General features: G+C 41.4%; 1 protein-coding gene across 3 annotated transcripts in view; it reads left to right on the top strand.

Moving 5' to 3' along the window:
• CEP112 (centrosomal protein 112) overlaps nt 1-19,558 on the top strand; it is a 171,832-nt gene that overhangs the window by 78,160 nt on the left and 74,114 nt on the right. For all 3 annotated transcript variants that reach the window (XM_055727580.1, XM_027808185.2, XM_027808186.2), the window contains one exon: nt 2,916-3,098. In XM_055727580.1, coding sequence (XP_055583555.1) covers nt 2,916-3,098 — 183 coding nt within the window. The remainder of the gene's footprint in view (nt 1-2,915; nt 3,099-19,558) is intronic.

Here is a 19,558-nt window from a genome sequence, read left to right on the forward strand (position 1 = left end):
AGAGATTTTCATCTTTGGGAGGGCAAGATGAGGAAACATCTAAGCCACAATGAATACAATCTGATTATGGTAATAGGGTGCACACTATTATTTAGTGAATGTTTCTTTTCAGCGTTGCCTCTAATTCCCGTTGTGAATATCATGTTGCTTGTCTGTCTGAAATGTATGGCACCTAAACCTGTCTGTCTTCTGGGCACTTACATACTGGATTTGAGCAGACGTTTTAATGTAATCTGATGAAGTGCTGAGCATCTAGGGGTAGATGAAGAAAGATCTCCACACGATACAGTTTTTAAAGGGGGAGGTTTCGTTATATCATTCATAAAAGGCACTCTTTACCTCAAAGAGGAGACAGAATCCATACTGATTTGTGAAGAAATAATACAATTTTCACGCAGCTCCCTGTGATGAAGAAGCCCTGTTGTTGCTGAGAAACAGCACGGGGTTTTTTTTCTGTTTGTTGGTATACATAATTTTTTTTTCCTTTTAAAAATACCCAATAACGATACAAGAATGAGAGAGGCAGGAGTGGCAGAGAAGCCGTAGCGCTTGGCAGCCGTTGTGGGGAGAACAGGGGGCTCGGGGAGCTTCACCAGTGCTGTCAGATGGCTGCTCCGTGACTTCACGTTGTTCGACAGGAGAGCATGTTTTGTTGGTTACGAAGGTGGAGTGCTCGTTAGCATTCATCAGCAAAGGTGGGCCTTCTAGGCCTTTGAACTTGAGGGAAGAAAATGCAGGGGTCCCCATCCTTTCTCTCCTCTCCTGGCTCTTCACCTCTGCTCCCTGCCAGAAACCTCTAAAAAGCAAAACTGAACCGTTGTGGGGAATACTTTGCTTTAAGTGGTGAGGGTTTTTTTGTCCTTCAGTGAATTTGGCTTTTATAAAACACCTCCCCTCACGCTGCCGTCCTTTCTCTCCCCAGGTAGCGGTCTGAGGGGGCACCCCTCCTGCGTACAGACCCCTCCCTTTCAGCTCTTTCCACCTCTTACATTCAAAAAAGTTGTTTCTATCACATAAACGTTGTGAGTGAAGAGATTACTAAATGAAGCTGTCACTGCTTTGGTTGGGTGAGCTGGTGGCGTGGATGTGTATGTGTAACTGGCTGCTGAAGCAGGATCTGTCCCGTGCCCCCTGCCTTGGCTGCAGTCAAGGAAATGAAAACCTGAAGAACTGCAGATCCCCACCACAAACCGTGTTACCCCAGATCTTACCTGGCACAACCAGCTGAAAATCCAGTAACCGGGAAAAGAAAACGTTTGAGTAAAAAGACCTCTCTTGTTGAGATTTCTTTTTAATCAGGTCTGATTGATGAAAAACTGCTCAACATGTTTTCCCATAACTCAGGGAAAGCCTTTACAGTTATTTTGGGGAGCAAGAATTCCTTCAGTTAGGCACACTGAGGGCACTGCCTTGTACGCAAACCATGGGCAGAACCCTGACTCGGAGAACTTTGCGTGAGGATCCCAGGCCCAGTAGAGATAATGTCTGCCTCCTGGGGGGTAACGCCTTCTGGGATGTCAGATGTCTGCTAATGAGCTCTTTAGTATTATTAAATAATGTAGATACGTTAAACCGTAGAATATTGCATCTGTTCTACTTGTTCCGTTTTCGGAAGGATGCTCCTGGCTGCAGTGCATGTTTGCTAGTCAACTCGGAATACACTGATCTGTAGTTTGAGAAAACGCCTTTTTTTTTTTTTTTTTCCTTCCTTCCTTATATTTTTGGTTTTTTTTTCTTTTCTTGAACTTTGCTTTAAATTTTAAGCCCCAAAGCCACACGAACAGCTAATATCATTCCAGAATAGACTGCTACAGCTTTAAGATAAGGTGCCGGGTGCTCTCAGCGCACACACAGCCGGCTCCTCCCGTTGGCTTTTTTTTTTCTCATGCTGAAAATTACCCACCATATTCATAAGAGCATTTTTTTCCCTTCTTCTTCTTCTCCTTCCCCCCCTCCCCTCCTTCTCCGAAATCCACCAAAACTGAAGAAAAATCCAAGTGACTGTTCTTAGCAGCTGTGTGGCCCGGAGTTCAGTGGGGAAGCGGCTTCCTGCCGTCCCTATTCATCACCTGCTTCAAAGGCAGCCTGGCTGCTCCAGTGTGCAGGCCAGGTAGGGTGCCATTGTGCGCAGGCGGGGAGGATTAGTATCAAAGCTGCGGCAACCAGGCCCTCGGTCTCAGGCTGCCATTCAGGCTAGCGGGGAGAGGCTAAGACTGGCCAAGGTCACAGCATCCAGTGTGGTGCAGACTGGGAAAGGATCCTGAGAATAGAGGGCTTCTTATGAAATCATGGTGCAAGCTTGCAGCACAGCAGGTGCCCTTCTGGAACACATACATCTGTTTATGTTGGGGTAGCGTAGCTGACAACGGGATAATGGAGCTTTGTTTTTTATAATTTTCTTTCTTTTTTTATTAACAAAAAAAAAAGACAACTGTATGTAAGGCAGCGTTGAAGAATATCGAAGGAAGAGCGTTCGCTTCGGAAATCATAAAGAAATCTTTAAAAGACTTAATTGCTAGGGTGGGGGGGTCGTGTGTGTGTACTTACGAAGGGGAGAGCAGGCTGCCTATTAACCATTTAGCATCCTCAGCCCTGCTGGTGAGGAGCAGCAGGGTACGGGGGGACCGTACACAGGATGCGACAATGCAAATTTATTTTTTTTTTTTTGTACGCTCCGACATTTGTACCAACAAATTGGTTAAGGATGCGCTGGATTTGCTCAGTTGTCTCCATTGTTGGAATTGTCTGGAGGAATTCTGTCACACTAGCGGTGGCTTTTTAAAAGGTGAGGTAATAGTGACGTAAAAATAAAATTGCCAACTTGATGAAATTAAGGGGAAAATTAAGCTGTAGACGAGTTGTCATGACGACAAGGATGTTCTATTGATGAACTGTACTCCTCACTGTCCAATCAGATAGTGGAGCTGAAGCTGGAGCATGAACAGGAGAAGACGCACCTATTCCAGCAGCACAACGCAGAGAAGGACTGCCTGGTCCGAGACCATGGACGGGAAATCGAGAAACTGGAAAAACAGCTTTGCGCTGCCATGGCAGAGCATGAGAGTAAAACTCAAGAATGCAGGAAACGAGACACACAGGTAATGATCAATAATGTTTGAAAGGCGTATGCTTATTAGAAAATGCTAGTAATTAGTGTTTCCTGTTTGCCAGCATTGTTGGTGATGCACGCTGTGTGAGCATTTGCGAAACTGGCACATAAACGTGATTTCGTTTTTCTTTTTTCTTTTTTTTTTTCCGCTTTCCCCCCTCCCTTCCCACTGCTGAATAGGGCTTTAACTGCAAAAACCACAGGTAGCCAGATTAAAAATTCCATGGTGCGCTATAACTCGGCCTATTTATAATCTTGTCTCATTTTCTTTCATGATGGATTTGTTTAAGAAAAAAAGGTATCTGTTCTTCTCCCCCCCCCAGCCCTCACACTCACCCCTCCTTTTCTCCTTCCTGGGCAAATCCATATGAATTATATCTGCTTCATTCGTATGCTCTTTTTTGTTTCAAATCCCTGCAGGTAACTCACAAATGGCTTTATTTCATTTTGTTCATGTCTTTTTGTTTCAGTTTTGTATTCTAGATTTGCATTGTGTGTCTGGCAACGTATGTCAGATATTTGATAAGATGATGTGGGTTTGGGGTTGCTTACCATCATGTTTTATTTTCCTACACACACCCCTCCCATCCTCCATCTCTGTGGTCACTGTTGGAAGCCATTTGGCAGAATAACCCCCAGCTGGGGTAGCATTTGACTCTTCAAACTTCTGGATGAAATGCACACTGTCAGCATGGAAAACGATCTTTATGAGTTTTCAGTTCAAAAAACATCTTATTGCATTTTTTTCAATGTATTTTGTGAGGATGGCATGGTATATTTTCCTAAGAGCCTATATTAAAAAGGCCTGCAATGGCAATGTTTAAAAAAATTAAGGTGCTTTTGTGGTTTAAAGAGTATTCAGAAAATAATCTTTACTAATCAGCATTAGAATTGCTTATCATGCATGGATTATTTTATACCAAAACTGGACATTTTGGTAAGGCATCTTTAATGACATGTTTTCCGCGCACCACCGCCTTCCCTATGAGGTGTAAGACTGAGGCATTTTCACTTTACTTTCGTGTAGACTAGTAGGCTGTGTCTTTTACTGGCAGCTTTAATGTAGCTAAGTCAAACTGAATATTTAGGGGTTTGTTTATTTATTTATTTATTTTACACAACTCGGACTCAGTCGAAATCTGGCTTAAGTAATTCCGTTGGAAAACAAATGGCTTGTTGGGGGAGGATGAGGGATGTATTGCAGAGCCAGGACTTATTTCTCCATTCCCACCATTATGGTTTTCCAAGGAAAATGAGAGATACTTTTGTGAGAACGCTTGGGAAGAGGATATTCAGGTGGCTTCTGAAAAATTAAACCTTGCCCTTGATTTCCACTTTATTGTAAAAGTGAACAAAGACTGAAATTGTTAAAGGGATTGGGGTTTATCTTTTTTTCTTTGGCCCAAGACAGATGCATCTTAACTTCATAGCACTTTGCGAGTGCCTTTTTCAAAGTTGGATCGTCCTCTCACCTGCATTCCTGGTGGTGTGTTTGTGTACAAAGGCAGAGCTGGAGCACTCAGGTTAAAAAAAGAGGTTTAGAATTAAACAGAATTACTCTGTCCACCCGCCAGCATTCATTGCAGTTAGTGTATTGCTCTGTGTGACGCTGAATGCAAAGGTAGAGGGGCACCATCCTAAGCAAATTCAGAGAACCTGGAGATGTCTTTTAAGTATCTCTCGCTCTTTCGTTCTGTTGTGGGTCGTTTCTGGGGAAGATTGGAGCCCAAAGCTTTGGTTGTGCTTTCTGTTTACAATAGGATATATAATGCTACTACAGGTGCTATGTAGAAAGCTGGAAATTATCGCAGCTACTAGGAAAATCTGAACAGCCTGAATAGCAAAAACTTTGGCCTTTTTACAGAGCTTTTCTTTGTAGTTTGGATATCCCTGTACAGTCATTTGAGCATTGCTGCCATGAGAATGACATGTAAATCAGGGAAGAAAATGCAGTTGCCTTTGACTAGAAGAGCCGTTGTTTATTTAAATTCTAATAAGAATCTATCAGCTTTCAAGGACGCATATTTTTTCCATCTTTTGAAAATAAATTGTTTTTCTGTCCTTCCTCTGGTCTTTGTGTTAGAATTCACTTTTGTCTTTGCAGTGAGCTCAACAGACAATACAGGTGTTTCTTATGGAATTATGGCACATATTTTTAATACATTTTTTAATTTTTGCATATGTTTACGAAAATGCGTGTTTTGGACATCTAACGTGACTAATGGCTGATGTGCTTTATGAAACATTTGGCAGTCTCTTAACAAAGATACCACAGTGATTTAATGAGTTTATGTAGACATAGCTTTTTAAGAATCTGTTAAAATTGAACCACGTTTGTCAGTAATTTTTAGGACTGCTTTATATTACAGTGAAGGTGCGATGAAACAGGAGAAGAGGCCATTTTGCTTCGCTAAATGAAATGTAGATTTTCTGGCTATTTCAAAAAAATTTAAATAATAATTATTATTAATCACCTACAAGTAGCTTGGTTTGAAGGACCTGTCTGTTCAGTGTTTGGTGAATGATGTAAAAGCACCGTTATTAAAGGTATTGACTGTTTTTCTTTCTTAAATCCTTTTCCATATGAAAGAGTAACAAATGTTTATCCATATTTCTTACTGTATTGCTAAAGACGGCTGTGACTTGAGTACTGCAGAACAATTTCTTATACTGTTATTGAAAAGATTAATTTTTTATTGCATAGCCAAGGTCTCTACTTTCACGTAGGTCTTCAGCTACTGTGAAAGATAGTATACAAAACGGTTAGATTTTATTCAGGTAGGAATAAATTTATTAATGCTTTAATCGGAACTAAAGTATACAAATTAAGATTTCAGTGCATTGCCAGATTTTAATCAAATATAAAACAATGTTACTGCTTCCTTGAAATAAAAGCTTAATATATTTTAAGGGAAGGAACTTGAATTAAGTGGATCACCTTTTCTATTGCTGATGAATTTCTGGATAACAATTGCATTCCACTTTAGTTCTTGGATTTATCCATTTCTAGGAGGCTTGCTTTGATTTTTTCACCTAGGGTTGTAATGCTTGGGGAGGAGTAAATTGACATGTAGGTCAATAAAAGTCAAAGCAGTACAAAGGCTTTTATACCATGCTGTGTTCTTGTAGTCTCTTATATCCTATAGGTTTTCTATGAACTGCCATAATATTGTTATTCTTTAAAAAGTAGCTAATAATACAGGATATTTTCCTAAAAGGGTAGTTTTGAATCGCTATTTCTATTTAATTTAGGGTTTTTTATGTTATCTGGATTTTCTTTAGGAGCATTTTTAAGCTACATTTTGGTTGGTTATTTGTTCCCCGCTGTCCTAAATCATTTTGGTTTATACAGTAGTTCCCAAAACAGGGAACTTCTGGGCTGATAGAGGTCTTCCTTTTGTTTTAATAAAAGCAGCCTTGCTACTGAATCGGCGGTTTTTCTAAAGCAGGACTTCTGATCACAGAGAATAATACATCTAGTTTGCTTCTGTGAAATAAGATAGCAAGGGTAGGAATAACTGGTGCCAGATGGGCTGCGGTGCCAGTTGTGCCCTTATATTTTCCCTTTATCTTGTGAATGTCATTCTCTCCCCAGCATCTGACACGTGCCCTCAACCAGCTCAAAGATGATCGTGTTCCAGCTGCTGTACAGAGCTGGATCATTTTCGTGCTTGTTCTTTGACCATTGACCTTTGGGCAAGAAGAAATAAAAATCGTACCCCTGTAACTTCAAATATAGCGCTTTGCACTAAAGCGGGGGGGGGGGGGGGAGTTTCCGTGAGGAAACTGAATTCCATTTCCAGGTTCTGTTGGGAGGTAATTGGCAAGTCCACTGTTTTCATCCATTCATAATTGGGTCAAGAGTAGCTTGGACGCTGAAGCACGTTTTGCCAGGATGTGTCACGGAAGTCACGGTGTTTAATTTTAAAATATTATGTTTATGCTCTCAGAAATGAGGCTGCTTTGAGAGAAGATCACTGGTGTTTGGGGTGCCTTAGGGCTCTCGATAAACCGTTATTGGTTGGTAAAGGAAAACCTCCAGCAGTTCTGCAGGCATGCAGATGCACACACTAATAGAGGTTGTTAGGGGAAAAAAAAGAAAAAAAAAGAAAAAGAGAAAAAAGCAGGCTGGAGATGGTGAGAAAAGTTAACAAGGTATTTTTCTGTGGCTGAAGTATCCATTTCGTTTTTCCCATCTTGCTTTTTGTATTTTCCGTAACCCACTTAGCCTTTACCATCCCAGTTTGCTTTACCTTCTCAGAAACCAGTGGCTCCTTCCTTGGTGCCCAATGCATGGAGCATCCTTTCACTTCTTTCAGTCTTCCCCTTTTGGAAAACGTCCTTTGCACTTGTAAACAGTGATGTTTCTGCAGCTGTTGCTTTGCACCTGGTTTTGACAGAATTAATTCTGAACTGGTCAAGCCTGTTAACGATAAAGAAAAAAAACACCAAAAAAACCAAGCCAAACCAGTAACGATTGTTATTTTCATTCCAGCGAGTCCTTGGTATATGTTTATGGTTCTGTATAGATAACTACTGTACCAACAAAGCAGGTGGACAGAAGAGATTTATCTTGCCTCCCTATACATAGTCAGGCTGAAGTGGTACTGTGCTGATGTGTTTGTCTGACAGAGAGCTTTACCAACTGTTGACAAGAGAAAATACAGAAAAAATTAATAGAAATACTATATACTTCTTTGATGATGACTGAGCACCCCAACGCACGCACAATTTCTGTCCGTGTGTAAATATTGCTGGAGCAGTAACTTTTTAGTACCATACTATACAGAAGGATTTCAGGAGCATTTGTTTCACAATAGGAGACTTTCTTAAATTTTGATCTGAAAGAGCCTGTTGTTACCGTACAGATCAATCACTGATCAACTCTTCTGTTTCATTTAATTGTTCTAATATTTCCAAATGCTAGCTTCCACAGGGTTATTCTTCCAGTATGAGTGGAAGCAATTGTGTCTGAAGGGTACAGATAGGTGTAGCCCGTGAAACGTTCAGATGTTGATGGTGCTACTGAAATTGCTTTCGAATTCAATTTTGAGTTAATAAATTCTACGACTCGTTTTTTTTTCTTTGACTTTTTTTTTCTTTTCTTAATAGAAGATGTCTTTGGCAGGAGAGGAAATGCATTGTTTGCTATGCAGGCTTTCTCTGCAGACAATCTAAATCATGGAGTTGCAATCTAAATATGTTTGTTACATTTTACTTGGAGAGCAGCTGTTGGCCTGACAGTCAAGCTTCTGTAGACAGCCAGCCGTTCCCTTTTAGCCTTTCCTAAACAAAAGCTTTTGGCTATATTGCAGTGTCTTTAATTTACCACCAATCAACCCAGGATAATGAACATGACTGTTGATGTGAAATATTTAAAGTACCAAATATTTGTTGCAGCACTTGTGTGGTTTTCCTTGGTGGTTATTCATAGTCTGCTGACTCAGGGGTGGCGTGGATCCCATTGATGGGGAATATCTACTAAAATCCAGGATCTGATGATGGGTCCTAAAGAGCCATTCACGCTGGGCTCTAACTAGTAGTATTGCTGCGAAGCTGAGAGTTCCATGAAATGGGCAAAGGCACCAGTTTCCCGGGGAAATACTCAAATACTGTCCCAAACTGGGCTTGGGTAATCAACACCGCTCTTTTCCGCTGTACTTGAGTCAGTGTAGAGGGGCTGCGGGAAGAATTTGGGCTGCAGCGTACACGTAATCGTCGAGATTAGAGGAAGCAATGAGCCTTTGCTCTAAAACTGAAGCACGCAGCTCAGGCTCAGGGTTCCCCCCATCAGGGCGAGGGTCTGGGCCCCCCGTGCACCTTCCCCGTCCCTGCTCGGATGAAGCCACCTTGCCACGTTAGTTGTTTTGTGTCAAGCTCTCTGCTTCTGCTTCCCACTTCTAAGCTGCTGCTTCTGTTTGAGATGCCTTTCAAAAGGCTGTTGAACACGCTATAAACATCTGCCACTTCCTCGCTTAATGGAACCATCAAAGTGTTCTCGTGCTGTAGTGGGTGATCATCTATGATCTCTTCCATATTTTTCCTTGACTCTGGCTTTTTACGATAGGACTGAAATTAGATGGAGAGGAATTTATTGCAGAAGATGCGACTGTACTTGCTACTCTGTCCTTTTATACTTCAGGCTCTTTAGCATCTGAAATACTTACTAAAGATGTTTTTGGAAGCCACACATATTGGTGCATAAATTGTCATTTTCTGATTAAAAATGTTAAGTTAGCTTAGGAGAAAACTGACATTTTGTGCTGTCTACAGTGTATGTAAAGGAGAAAGTAGTTGCCATAGAAACTAGCCCATCATATAATATGAACTCTGATTCTGAGATGGAGTTCTTCTCAGCAAAATGGACTTTCTGTTTAGATAATATGAAATTGAGTATGCATGGTAGTTATCATTACCTTGTAATCATTATTTTATATTCTTTTTAGTTTTAATTTTAAATATTGGCAGCTGAAAATGTGGAGTATGTAATTTCACTTGTGTAAGGGCAGGATGTATATCTTATGGCAGTAATTTTTATTTTATACCCATGCTCCTTGTTTAGGAAAAAGTGATTATTTCCTGTATAGACGTTAATAATTATAGAATAATTGCTCTGACAAAAGATGAGATCAGTCTTGCTCATCAGCAGAACAGAAGGTCTTTATGCCAGTTTTTAACACACAAACTAGGTGTGGCTTTGCATACAGGGTTTGTGTGTGATGGTTGCAAGGAATGATTAACACTAAGAGACAATAATCTATACATGGTGTGGAATTATATTTAAAATTAAAGTTATGTAAAGAAATACTGAAGTCAGAAATTATCAAGTACATGATTAAACACAAAGCAGGTGATAGAAACTGCAGCATTTGAGATGGTGTAATGTAATTTCTAAGCAGAGAGGAGAAAATACTGTGCAGAAGTTGAGACCTCCTGACTCTGCAGAAATGGTCGACTTAACAATGTAAGCTCTTGATTTTGAACAGAAAGGAGCATGCGCCTTCTGTGTGAAGCTCAGTGTATGGCAAGGCCAGACTCTGAAGTTGCTTATTGAAATGACTTTCAGTTGTAAGAATCTAAATCTTCTCTTCTGAATGTAGTTTCTGTGATATTAGATTGTTTTGAATATTAAAACTAATCTGGTTTGGTAAATATCTGCTGTACTGAGAAGAGGATGCTTACTCACAAAGTTCTTTATTAATGTTTTTTTAGCTCTTTTAAAAGTGTTTTTTTAGTGTTATCTTATAATTTGCTTGCGAGAGCTGTTGGATAGAAGGAAGCGAACTTCTCTTAGTCCATGGAATGAGTACAGCAATTTGGAAAACGGCAGTGATGCCTACTTCAAACATTCCACTGAATGGCTGAAGGAACATCCTCTGATGGGAGATCAGGATTCATATTGAAGTGTTTTCACAGCATCATAGAATAATGTGGATTGGAAGGACCTCTGGAGGTCATTGTGTCCAACCTCTTGCTCAAAGCAGGTCTAACTTCAAAATTACACCATGTTCAGGGCCAAGTCCAACTGAGTTTTGAAAGTCTGCACTGATGGGGATTTCACAACCTCCCTGAGCAATCTCTTCCAGCGCTTTCCTAATCCATTGTGAAATTTCCTTTCCTTTATATCCAGTTGGAATATCCAGTGTTAAAATTTGGATCTGTAGCTTCTTATCCTTTCACTGCCACCTTCAAGAAGAGTCTGCCTCTGCCTTCTCTACAATTCCTTACACTCAGTTGAAGACAGCAATTAGATTTCTCCTTAGCCTGCCGTTCTCCAGGCTGAATAAACTCATTTGGTGAACTTCCCGAAGGTCCCAGCGGCCCATTCCTCCTGCTTGCAGAGTTTGAGGTCCCTGTGAAACGCAACCCTGCTCTCCAGCACACTGACAGCTTTCCCCAAAAGATGCCATCCACAGTATTGCATGGGCTTCTTTGTGTTCTGTCATCCAGGTCGTCAGTGAAGATGTTAAGCTGTATCAGCCCTACTTGAACTTTGAGAAATGCCACTTGTAGCTGATCGCCTGTGGACTCCTACTCTTCAAACCCCATGAGTGCTCCACTCACGCTGCAGTACACCCAGCCGGTCTGCGTCTCCTGGGTTTGACTGTTACCGATGCCATAAAAGCCTGTACGAAAAGCCTTGCTGAAGTCAAGATAAAAGACATTGACGGTTCTGCCCTTTCCAGAGTTGGTCATTTCACTGTAGAAGATGATTGGTTTGGTCAGGTGTGATTTGCCCTTGGTATATCCAGGTTGGCTGTTCCCAGTGACTTTTTTATTCCTCATGTGTCAGGAAATTAGTTTCATGGAGTTTCACTCCATCGTTTTTCCTGCAATGGCGTTTAGGGTCTATCCTGTCTGTGACTACCTTCTCAGGTGCTATGCATTGCAAGTGAAGTAGTTAAAATTTTTTAGTGTGCTTTTCTCTCGTCCCTTTTCTAGAGAAAGATTATCCAAAATCAATTTAGTCTTTCTTCCTTAGGTCAGCAGATGTTAATTCCATTCACTCACTGCCACCATAAATCAAGTTTTGAACAGTAGTCTAGCTGTTAAATGATTTATCTGATAGGAGAGATTTTATGATCCATTCAGTTCCTCAATTCAAAGGTATTATAAATACCAAATGAAAGAATGAAACACTAGATGAGAAACTATGACAATCTGCAGTTTGGAATGTTAACACCACTTGTTTTGGCAGCATTACTGGTCTTAAAACAATAAGATCCATATGGATGCTAATTTTCTCAATTTTGAGTAATAAATACAACCTCTTTATGGTTTAAGTAATGATATTACTCAATACCACTGCAGGGTCCAGTAGACGGTTTCATGATGAGGTAATAAATAGCAATTTTGGAGAGCTGATTTATTTGTATTTTTCTTTTATGTGGTTTATGACGGGGGAAGAAGAAATCACAAAGCCAGTGAAAAGCCTTGCCCTCTCCTGTAGCTGACATACTTTGGCTGAAGATATGTCAGTTGAGAAATATGAGATGATCCATAAAGCTCCACACGCTCCCACATTAAAGTCTTATAGAGAAACCTTCAAGTGGAAAACCAGTAACAAATTGCAGCTGAGATGCTTCTGGCATGCTGCACTGTCCTGGGTGCCCTGCCACCCATCTGCTGATTCCTCCGTTATTGCTTTAGTCGGGAAGCGAAGGGGAAGGCTTCCCTGCTTCCCTTCTATTTCATGGACAGGAGCTATGAGGGGGGCAAAAAAGCCCCAAACCCCCATGATGGGTTACCTGCGGGTCTGAAGATGATGTTACTGGCACAGACGCCAGGCTGGCTACTGTTAAACATCTCTGCAGCTGTTTGCCCGCTGGCCCGAGCCTGGTGTCTGTAGCAACTCTTCGAAGTCTCCTTTTCTGCCTCAGCTGTTAGGAATTTGCTAACCCATCAGCTGGGGCAGCCAAGCACTCTGCACACTCTCAGCACCACTCCTCACGCTGGGGCCGCGCTCGGCGTGTGCTCCCAACCCCCTCCCCTTGTTTCAGCTCCAGGAGGCAGTTTCACATCCACTCCTTCCAATCTGCTCAACCCCCTTTCCTACCAAAGCACCGACGCTCGGCGCACCCTGCCATGCGTGCTGCAGGCTGGGGCTTCATCTTCTGCCGGTTCTGAGCAGGAACAAACACGTGCCGCCGGCGGGGTCCTGCCCGGGCTCTGCCAACCGAAGAAACGGGGCAGCTCGGCGCAGGGCGAGCAATCCTCTTGGAGCCGGGTGGTGGAACCTGTTGGTCACTGCTCGTCTGCTCCGCTCAGCCCCGCTGTGACCTAGCTCCTCCCGGGAGGCAGCTCAGGAGGGACCACCGCTGCCCATCCAGAATGGTGCTCAGCCCCAGCTGCCCTGGCAGAGCCTTGGAGGGCCCCAGTAGTTGCTGGGGTTGCTCCACGCTTCCCATCCTGGTGTGCCATCTCCCAGGCTGTTCTCCTGCCGTCCGCGTAAGGGCAGGGATTTTAGGTTCTGCCTTTGGGGAAATTCCAGGCAGAGAAAGTGTCCTGTGTCCTCAGCTATAGGCTTTGGACCTGTGCTAGCCTTGTGTGTTCAGTCTTACAGAAGTGTATGTGCTTTCTTTTTGCAATTTTTCTTCTTGGAAACCTTTTGTTGTTGTTGGGTTTTGTTTGTTTATTTCAGGAACAAATTAGAAAATACATTATTTTAAAATGTGGTGAATATTTTCAATATGAAGTCAGACAGCAGAGCTGTTCTTTGGTCCAGTCACCTTTGAAGAAATGACTGTCATATTACTTTAACAAATACTGTTTCTTCATTTCGAAGGAGTGGCACAGACTCTTGACAGTGATTTAAGCTCTTTAGTGTTGATTTCATGCGAGAAAATATTTTTCACAGTATGACTTTAAAGTAGACTTTTTTCCCCCCAATTACTCTACATGTTGGCAGCAGATTAGCTTTGAGGGAATATTGTGCACATCATAGTTCCCTGTTGATGTATCGGGGAGTCATTTTTGGATCTTTTAGCTCAGTCAGACCAATGACTGATGTTGTTCACGTCTTCTGTTTCTGTAGATTTGAAAGACTTCCTTTTGACAGGGAAGGCGACGTGGAGAAAAAGAAGCCAAAGTACAAGAAATGATTGGCAAAGTGATGATATCATCAAATGTTCAAAGACTTTGCAAATTGAAGCTTATTAGGCTGACATTTTGTCTTCTATTCAGCACTAATTGGAATCATGCCTGGGTGCATGATGTGGAAGGTACTTAATACCTGAGTGTTTATCATGACAAAATGACAGGTATCGATGTCAAGAATGCTGTAGATTTCTGTTTAATGGAGAAAACAATATATTTCAAACTGTAATTACATATCTCATAGTAATTTGTATTCACATTTATGGAAGTCTTCCTGAAATATTGCAAGTAAGAAAAGTTTGTTTGGCCACTAAAATATTGTCCTGATGGTGAATATTCCATTTTCAGGGTTTAAAGTTGTTCTTCAGAGTTCATAAAAACAACACTGATGTACTTTAAAAAAAAAGACAAAAACCCCTTACACAGTGTTTTTACTTGAAACAGATCTGAAAATCCCATGAAGAGTGAACTCGGTCTTTTGCACAGGTGATACAATTCTTCTAAAGTTGTCTCTGACAGCTTGGATTCTTTTGTAGTCTGTGCTTTCTGCTGTATTGGCATCTGTAAAATGAATTGAGAAAAGAGAAATAGAGAGGAAAGTGATTTTTGGAAAGACAGCCAGTGCAAACACAGAGTATGCTGGAATATTTGAAACTAGCTGCATGCTCTGCTGCTGCACTTGGTGTCATTAGGGATTTCTGAGTTCGAGGTGCCTGCCCCTCTCAAGGGCTCATGTGTGCTGTCTGGGGTGGTACACGTGACCAGAGCGTAATTCTACGTCTTAGACCTTGTAAGTTTGAAGTCAGATCTTCAATTAAACCTCTAGTATAATATAAAAGCAATATTTATTCAAAAGCCATTGGAAACAACTAGCTGTTAGTTCAGAAATCATTACCTGAATTACTGTTTCCAATGAAATACAAATTGATCATTACAAAAAGAAAAAAAAAAAACACCAAAACCCAACAAAACAAAAAAAACCAAGAAAAAAACACCCCACCCCCCCCTCCCAAACCAAACAAAAAACAAAACCAAAAAAACCCAAACACAAATCAGTGTAGTCTGGATGCTCATAGGAGATACTGGTCATTATGTGACTGATAGAGCTGCCTGTGTGTTACTGTAAACTCCAGCAATTCTGTAACTAATAAGATGTTGACAAGCAGTAGTTTAGGGGCTGATGGTAATTAATTGTATTGCTGGAATCCTCTCAGGGGTCTGAGTCTACTTTGTGTTAGTGAAAATAGATAATAACAGACAGTTCCTGTCCCAGTAAGCTGGTAACATAAATGTGCTCATAGGATGTGAGAAGTGGGTGCAGCCAGCAGAAGGGTGAGGACCCGTGATAAACAGTGAAGTTTATCAGTAGGTTGCCATGGTTTGAGCAGGAAAGCAGGAGACACAGCACGTGAGCTGCTCCCCTCAAGTGGCTCTGCTAATGGCACCATAAAAATGCCTTTGCGTGATCTGTCTGTAGCATTAAGAGACACCTAAAGTATATTGGATACTTGCCATGGCCGCAGCGGCCGCCGTTATCGCAGGTTTCTTGTGTGACTGAACAGAAAAGTGTTTGACTTTAGGTGGGAGATGACGTAAAGAACGTTTTTTGTCTGTTCAAAGCAAGAGAACCTTCCTAACTATTTACATTTGCTTGTAGAAACGCTAGTTGTTCAATCTACTCAAGCTACGTTTAACAACAACTAACTGCAAACCTGAAACGATGTATTGTATTGAATTCCTTGCAGGAAAGCAAATTTAAAGAATAATTTGTTGTAACTTTTGATCTGTTGGATCCGGTTGTTGGGGGGCTCAGGGGGAGGGAATGGAGCAGGACCCAAGCTGTCAATATACCGCTGGTAATATTAGAGAGAAAATGCTAGTTTTCCAGCTAAAGTCCTCTTGGGGGGTGGGGTGGGCGTGCGGGAGCGTGTGTGTTTGGATGTGCAGATGTGTGTGCGGGTGTATGTGTTATTGCCCTCTAATGGATAGAATCCGAACGGCTCAGCTCTGCAGGCTCGTATGGCTTGCTGTAGCCAAACGTTATTTTCCGAGTGTCTGATATTTCACATTTTAGAAGAATCTTGTAGTGTTTATTTGTAAGTCTGAGACATCTTTTGTGGGTAACATTCCTTTGTTTGTGAAATTAATTTGAAATTCAGTAGGAAGTCCCATTGCTTAGAGAAGCGCCTTTTCTTTGTTCTCTGAAGTTTTATTTCAGCTAAATTATAACCACTTAAAATTGGCCATTTTATTTTCCTATTTTTACCATCGTGCTAAAACAATAACTCTTTATGAACAGAGAGTACTGTGTCTCTGTACAATGGCAACGTCAACAGCCATTGAGGGGAGCAGATGAGCAGAGCTCACCCCTTCTCCCCCCACCCCCCCCCCGCTTAATTACATGCCACGAGTGTCCCTGTCTCAACGCTCCTGACCGGAGCCCCACGTAACCGGCATCTGCTGAGCTCCTGCGGTGTGGTGGGAGAGGGAGGGAGCTCTTCATCTCGCTTCTCTGGCCCACACCTTGGCTGTAGGGGTCGTCCCCTGTGGCCACTTGCGCCCCATCCTGCCAAGCAGCTTCCCAGCTGCTTGTACCTGCCGTTTGCTTTCTAGGAAAAGCGGGGAAAAGCGTGTAACGTAACATTCAGAGAATGAAGTTTCAAGTCTCTGTGAGATTCATGATAAAGTCAAGTATTCTAGTGATGCAGGGTCAGTTAGGCTTTGTGTTCTTAAATAAAACTATCCTTGAAGGTAACTAGAATAACCTGAGAAGGAAGGCTGCAGGCTAGCTGGAAACTGGGTTTACAGTTGTTTGTGCTGACAGTTGTCCACTTCTACATGTTCTTTATAGTGGAATCCTAACATAGGCGTGTTTTTCCCTAGCAGGGCTCTGTTTTCATTCAGTAAATACTTTTGGGAGAACTATATTTCAGAACTACACTTCTCTCTGCAGCCATAGACTTTTCAAAATTTCCAGCGCTTGCTTTTGCGGTTGGATAACCATACAGTGTTTTGGAAACATAGCAGGACACTTGTTGCTCACCACTTTCTTCATCTCCAACTGTAGATGCATCACAGAGCAGCAGTGAATATCCAAGAGTTACCTTCCTCCCCTCGAGGAGGTTCGTGATGGTGGTGGTAGGCAGCACGGTTATTACAGAGAGGTTCCTGACAGATATGGATTGCAACAAGGCAGATATTCATACTTATGAAATCACGTAAATGTGCTGGGGAGACCAGCAACTGATTTCACGAAGCTCTGCTAAGGTACCTCCAATCTCTCTGGATGTTAAGTTTTAGCCGAGCCCCCACCAGATTTCAATTTATGGTCCGATTAACAAGCTGAATCTAATTTGGAAGAGCAGAAAGAACAGTTCGTTAATCAGATTCCCTTATAATGACTGTGTTGTCATGTGAATGACTTCTCTCAGGTGTGACAGAGGGCCAGGCATGCAGTACCGGCTGTTCCTGTCCCTCCCCAGGGCTGGGTGCTGCCTGCGCTCGACCCGCTCAGCTTGGCGGGCACGCTTTCACAAGGGACGATCCAGTGATCGAGAGCTTGCTCCTGGGAGCAAAAGAAGTTGTCCCTGGGGTTTGAGCTACTACAGTTTCCATTCATTGTGAAAACAGGAAAAAATTGCATATGTTAAGAGAGGCACAAAGGATATTGCAGGAGCATCTTCTCAGCCCAAGGTGGGGACTTCATCTGCATTTATAAATATTAGTGTTTTTCTTCTGAAAATGATGTTTCCTAGCACTACGGAGTGTTTTTTCTGAGAAAAGTTATTTTTCCGTTTACAATACATTGGCAGCCATTGTTTGTATTGTTTAGGATCACTTGAGGAATTTTTCTAAATGTTATTTTGATTTGATGACTTTGTTCATCAGTGAGTTTTGAAAGCTGTGATTGTTTAGGGCACTAGAAGGGTACAATACGTTACTGGGTCACATGCTGGCTTAATGCATGCCCATTGTGATGGCAGTAGTAATAGCACCGTTAAAGAACAAAAGGTAGCAACACATAGTAGCTCTGTATCTGGCCAATCCCCTCGAATTACCATAAATATTTGAGCAATCTGAATAGTTTTGGACTCTGTAGTAAAGCTTTCCTGTTCTTATCTGGCACTGAAGGAATGTGGAATAAAGTATTCATTTAACAAAGTATAAAAATATGTATGCTATGCAGTTATAATCATGTGTCATTAATCAGAAAATACTGCAGAAACTCTGACAAATTAAAAACACAAGGATGTGTCTGCAAGGGCTTTTTCAGTCATTAAAAAGCTGCTTCACCTCTCAGGCAAACTATTTAATGGCAACTTCTTGCTCAGTGTACTGACATCTTCAAAGGCTCTGACATCTGTCGGCCTTTGAACTACCATTAAAAAATATTATCCCATTTCCATTCTTTTATGCCCATTTTTTTAATTATAGCCCTTCTTTCAAGTTAGGAACATGGTTGGTTTAAATGATGCTGTCCTTTCGTTTTCAGCCACCCAGCTGCGGTTTGAATAAATTGATGTAGAATCAAAGGCGGGACTTTAAAGGGAAAAGGTTTGATGGACTTGGACTCCGAACCAGATGAGGTTTTATGATGAAAAGGGTTTAATCCCAGCACAGGCATCGCTTCTATCAGTTGAGCAGTACAAAGCGATTCATATATATAGGTTCACGAGAAATGATCTATTTTTTTTTTTAAACAGCACAGATCTCTTCAGGACTTGCAAATGTGGCATTAGCTAATATTCAGAGAGCTGATTTCCTTTCATCCACCAGAAGCTTATGATTATAGTACAGTTCTCGAATTGGAAATGAGAGCTGCAACACAGATTTAAAGCTATGCTGTCTGATTTGTATTCAATATACATGTCACTGCGGGACAAGCTGGTCTAGGCCGAGCTGGTTCAATAAAGGGAAAAACAGTTTCAGCATCTGAAATTCTGGGGGGTGGTGTGGGGGGGGTGGGAAGATACCAATTAATTCTTACCTGCTCTACCTGAGTGTTGTGTTGGATGCTTAGTAGATTACTATCATTTCTGAAGCTGTGCAAACAAACCCTTGTGATAATGTTTCTTTGGCATCTTTGGCATCTTTTGCATCAGAGGCTGCGAGCGAGTACGCAGCATTAATCAGTAATGGCTTCTAATGGAGTCATTTACATGGAAGGCAATGTTGGTTTTTCTGTGCCTGAGTTTCGGGGAGGTTTAGCAGCGACAGCCTTCCTATTCCTTTACAGTAATAGCCTTCATTAACGTGGTAGTTAGGCATGCACGGAGCAAACTGAAATATCTGACTTAATAAATGCATCATTTGTCAAAAATACCGCCTAGTGGTATTCAAGAAAAAAATCTTTTTATTAGTTTCCTCATCTTTGTGTTCATGTTAGTCAAAATGTGGTACACAAGCATGATTTCTTTTACATAATAAGTAATGCATAATAAGACTATGTCCTTCAGAACAGTGATGCTTTCCAGAAAAGTAAAGTAAAATTAAAAAAAAAAAAAGTAAAAGCAGTAATTTCAAAAGTCTGCAAATTATGTCCTCTTAAAAAGACTGTGCTTCATTGTTGTACAGAAAGGAGCCTGCTCCATTTGGTCCTCTGCCTCCAGTCAACAGTTTTTCCTTCGAGCCCTTCCCACAACTGTTGTTCCCTGCCAAAGTATTCAGTTTAGGAGTAGTGCATTGTTCCTCATCTCTTAATGCAATTTTGAGGTTGGATTTATTTTATTTTTATGGCAGGATGTGTAGTAAACATAAACATGGACCTGTATGAATGGATTTATTTGATGGGTTATTTTATTTTGCTGGTATTTCATAGAGTTTGTGTGTTTACATTTAAACTATATATTAATA

The sequence above is a fragment of the Falco cherrug genome, chromosome 1, assembly GCF_023634085.1.
Source record: "Falco cherrug isolate bFalChe1 chromosome 1, bFalChe1.pri, whole genome shotgun sequence".
In the NCBI taxonomy this organism is placed as follows: Eukaryota; Metazoa; Chordata; class Aves; order Falconiformes; family Falconidae; genus Falco; species Falco cherrug.